The 4,782-nt window shown below is 50.8% G+C and overlaps 1 protein-coding gene across 1 annotated transcript; it reads right to left on the reverse strand.

Moving 5' to 3' along the window:
• Nucleotides 1–3,319: 3,319 nt before the first annotated feature.
• Nucleotides 3,320–4,038, reverse strand: LOC308263646 (IQ domain-containing protein F5-like; the record flags this gene model as incomplete). Its single annotated transcript, XM_080696631.1, has 2 exons — nucleotides 3,320–3,760; nucleotides 4,027–4,038. The coding sequence occupies 2 exons, from the start codon at nucleotides 4,036–4,038 to the stop codon at nucleotides 3,320–3,322; spliced, it is 453 nt and encodes a 150-aa protein (XP_080552757.1).
• Nucleotides 4,039–4,782: the final 744 nt, after the last annotated feature.

Genomic DNA, 4,782 nt, shown 5'->3' on the forward strand with positions numbered 1-4,782 from the left:
CTAATGCATCCACCTCTCTCCATCCTTTAGCTCTGGCCCGGCTTCAGCCCTGCCACTCTGTCTAAATGCTCCCTGCAGTTCTGGGCCCGCAGACCTTGTGGAGGGAGGAGCTCAGGATGCATCCTCTCCAGATCTGCCTGACGCTACCTTGGTTATTCCAACCTCACTTCACATGAGGGTTCTAATCTCATCAGTGGATAAAGCCACTGATGGATTTACTGGTTGGTAACTGGTGGCAGGTAAGGTGTGGCTGGAGGCGGTGAGGGCCTGGCCTTGGGACTGTCCATGGTCTTCCTCCTCTCTCGCTCTCTGCTTTGGCCTCCGTGATGTGAAAGGAACATCCTTCCATGTGTCCTGCTACCACCACCATTTATGCTTCAGAGCTGGGCCTGTGAATCAAACATCTGAAACCGTGAGCCCCATTAATACTTTCCTCCTCTCTCTCTCTTTTAAGTTAGTATTCTACCTCCAAGATACACCTTCCAGACCTTTATTTCTCTCTCTCTCTTTCTTTCTTTCTTTCTTCTGCTCTTTCTTCTGCTCTTTCTTTCTGTTATGGTTTTGAAGAAGACGTTACGGTTTGGGGAACCCTGTTAGGCTCCCAGACACAATTTCCCTCAAAACACACACACACAAAACCCACAAAAAGATTAAAAAAGTGCGGGTTCTTGTCCTGAGCTAAGGATAGATATTCAATAACCCGGACTCTTGCTGAAGAGTTAAAGAAGTTTATTAAAAGATAGAAATACAGAAGATAGTAGCTGGATGTGGTGGTGCACGCTTGTAATCCCTGTGCTTGGGAGGTTGACACAGGAGGACCGTTCAGATTCGAAGCCAGCCTCAGCTACTTAGTGAGGCTCTCAGCAACTTAGTGAGACCCTGTTTCCAAATAAAATATAAAAATAAGTCTGGGAATGTAGCCCAGAGGTAGAAAGCCTCTGGGTTCCACCCCCAGTACCACCAAAAAAAAAAAAAAAAAAAAAAAGAAATACAGAAGATAGTTACAGCCTCATGAGTGGGTGCTTCAAACGAAATCACCAAAATACAAAGCACGAAGCAGACTTTGCACATGATGTCCTCCGTCTAGTTTCACGTAATTCTGATGTAGTAAAAAGCCCCTGTACTTCTCCTGCTGAACTGAGTTTTACGCCCATTTTTCTCCTTTCTCCAAGGTCTACTCCCTCCTCTCCCACTCAAGCTAGATTATCCAATTATTATGCAGATCTGTCTTTAGAAAGAGGAAGTCCTAGCTCCCCTCTCCTATGGACTTGCTAATTACTTTTAGCTAAGTCAATTCACGTTTCAATAGCTGTGTGCTTCCTGACCAAAACCGAGACCAAGTCTTTCCCCAGGTCTGCCATTTTTACACAATTATTTTTGAAATATATTAATAACCAGAGCTTTCTCAAATCTTCCTAGGCCATTCCCAATACTGGTACACTTTTTAAACAGGATCTCACTAGGTTGATGATCCTTCTGGCCCAGCCTCCCCAGTACTGAGATTATCAGGCATGTGCTACCATGCCCAGCAAACCTTTCCTCCTCTAAAGGTATTCTGGTCACGGGGACAGGAAAGCTGACTAAAACAATCGGCCTTGGATCAATTTGGTCATAGGTCCAGCCCACAGAATAAGGGATGGGCGCAAATGTATCTCTTGCCTACACTAGGCAAGCCAGTGGTTTCACCTTAGTACCAGAATTGGTGGTCACTGGCCTGGCTTTGGTCATGTGCTCATCCCTGAACCAGTCATGTGACCATATATATATATATAAAGTGCTGCAGTACTCTTTGGACCCTGTGCATCCAGGACTGAACCTGGGCAAGTAATGCCTCCCACACCCAAGAGCAACCGTGTATGTGGCTTCTCTTTGTGAGGTTGTTGATGACAAGCGGTAATCAGAGTTTACTAGAGCAGAGCTTTGTCTCAGGATGAGCAAGATTGAATATTAAGGAGCTTTAGCAGGTATAAAGCCAGAAAGCGCAGTGACACACTGAAACTGGTACAAGAGGACGGGACCTATGGAGATGTGTAGAGAGAGGAAGAAAGACTGAGGGAGAGAGAGATGCTGAGGGACACAGCGAGATAAAGATGGTAAAAGCCCCTATGATGAGGGGCAAGCCAGATCAGACACACACAGCCCGGCAGAGACCGGGAGTGGTATGTGGTCAGGAAACAGAGGGCCAGCGAGAGACCCTGCTCCGCCAACCAAGTGCACACACACACACACACACACACACACACCCCAGAAAAGGTAAGTGACACTCAGGGATTTGGAGACCGTTGTCCCTAGGTGTTTGAGGTGTGATGAAGCCACAAATCCAAGATTTTGGGTAGAACTGGTGAAACATGTATTTATTCATTACAAAAAAATAGTTACTGAAACAACAAAAAGGTAGCCATGGAATTAAAATAATTCCCAGGGTCTTGAATATGCACTGGTCCAAAGAAGACGCTACACAAATATGTGGCCAATACTCACATGTAATTATTCACCCGCCTTAGTCATTAGGGGAAAATGCAAACTGAATTCGCAATAAAGCACTGCTTCACACTAACAGGATGACGATGGTTTAAAAGAACGTCAAGGACATAGAAAACATGAAACCATTGTGTCATGGCCAGTGGGACTCCGGAGCGGTGCGAGGGCCAGCTCCTCATGGTGGCTTGTTGAGGAGAGCCCGACATGGGCCGTCCGATGTCCTTGATAGATCCATAAGTCAGGGTTCATTCAGTAATCAAGTACTGGGCACGCCTCAGTGCGAACGAGCCTTTTGTACACTTTGATCACCAACAGAGGCAGGAGGCCAAGCAGCAAGAGGGAGGGGGACGTGGTCAGCAGCGACAGAGGCGGCTCCGAGTGGGAGGCATTTTGCAGAGACAGCCCTGAATGAGGATGCCTGGGGGACGGGTGCAAGGTTCTGAGATGGGACATGCAGGACCCTCTGGTTGGGTAGCTCAAAGAACAGCAGAGCATCCTGGGAGGACACTGGGTGGGTGCAATGGCCAGGGGGACCCTGCAGGTGCCCATGGACAACAGGGAGGGCTTTGCAGCTTGTTCTAAGCCCTGCAGGAAGGCACTGGAGGTGATAGACAGTGTGAACGACTCCTGGAGTCTTTTTGGGCCCATATGCTGGACCAGACATCACTAATGGATCACAGGCTCTGCTCCACCCCCAGGAGCCCAGGCATCCCTGCTGATCCCAGAGAAATCATGGGAGGTGCTTCCTATCTACCGAACAATGTTCCTTTGCTGAGCCAGGGACCTCCAGGAACTTATCTCAAAGAGAGATAGTGACACATGTTTGGAGCAGACCTCTTCAGTTCTTTATTGGGAAGGGGATGCAGTCTGTAATTCGGTAAATCTGTGATCTCAGATATATATCTAGCTGGAATTTGAGCCGGCTGGCTGTGAGCTCATAGCTGCCCTGGAGGATGTTATGGGTCTCACTAGCCTGACAGCGCCAGTAGTTCTGTATGACAAGCACAGCATTCCGCAAACGGCAATATCGCTGGCGGACGAGCCACATGCGAACCCAGGACTGAAGCTTCACAATGGCCCATAGTTGCTGCTGCCAGTACTCCAGATTGGCTTGATACTTCTTCTCCTGTCGCCTGGCCAGCGTCCGCCTCCACCAGTTCTGAATGATCCAGGCTCTGAGGGCAGCATGCTGCAGCGTGCGGCGCACCAGGGTGCCCCGCCACCAGGCCTGGATCACCGTGCCAGCCCGCACCATCTCAGGGCTTATGGAGGATAAAGGCTTGAAAGCAAAGAGAGGACACTCAGGACAGATTCCCACTCACTTAAAACCCAGGGTGTGGCAGGAAGGGACCTGCTCCTGCCAGCACCACCTCTTCCTCTGAAGTTCATGGGCACTGGGCAGCATCTGGCCTCCTTCATTTCACACACACACACACACAAACACACACACACACACACACACACACACACACACGAGTCGCCTGGGCCTCTGAGGCTCACCGTGCCCATCTCTAGGATGGGCTGAACCTGCCCTGGTCACCTCACCTGGTTGTCCATGGACCTGGTTGGCCAATTTAGAACAAGAACCCTGTGGACGGTAGGGTCCACCCGGCCTGACCGCCTGCCTGGCCCTGCATCTCCCCTTCACACTTCAGAGGTGGGGAGGTGGCACCTGTGTGTGCCCGGCCATCCCTGCCTGCCTTCCCAGCAGTCCAGAGCTGCCCCACCTCTCGCGGTCCTGGTAGGAAAGTGTCCTGCTCCGCACAGCGGGTCCTTCTCCTCCATCTCTCACTTCCTTTGGTCCCCACCCCTCACACTCCAGTTGACACACATTTCACTCATATGGCTGCGTCGACCATGCAGCGCAGCTCTGGACTTGGATTCCCTTGCTTAGCTGTGATTTTCCCAAATGTGGTCCATGCCACCCCACTCCCCAGCTCGGCACAGCCTGGTTCTCACTCTCTGGGGTTTCTCCTCCCCACAACCAAGCCCGCCTCAGGCTGATGAGGCAGCGGGAGAAGTGGATAGCCAGAGATGAGCCGGTCCTGTTCACTCCAGCTTTGGGTAGGGCGACCGCGTGACCTGGTTGTCTGGGGTGCTCTGATGTTTGTTCTGAGTATTAGTGAATACCCACCTTTCACTCTCAAATGTATCCTGCTTTAGACAATAAAATCCATGACCATCCCCGCTGTGAGCCGCACAGGAGACCGTCATTCTGCTGGACTGAGGTCTGGGAGGCCGGGGCTCACCCCCCCCCCCCTTGGCGCCTGCACCACTCACCTCTGTTGGGGTGGGCTCTTC

Source organism: Muscardinus avellanarius (assembly GCF_963383645.1).
Source record: "Muscardinus avellanarius genome assembly, chromosome: 5".
Classification (NCBI taxonomy): domain Eukaryota; kingdom Metazoa; phylum Chordata; class Mammalia; order Rodentia; family Gliridae; genus Muscardinus; species Muscardinus avellanarius.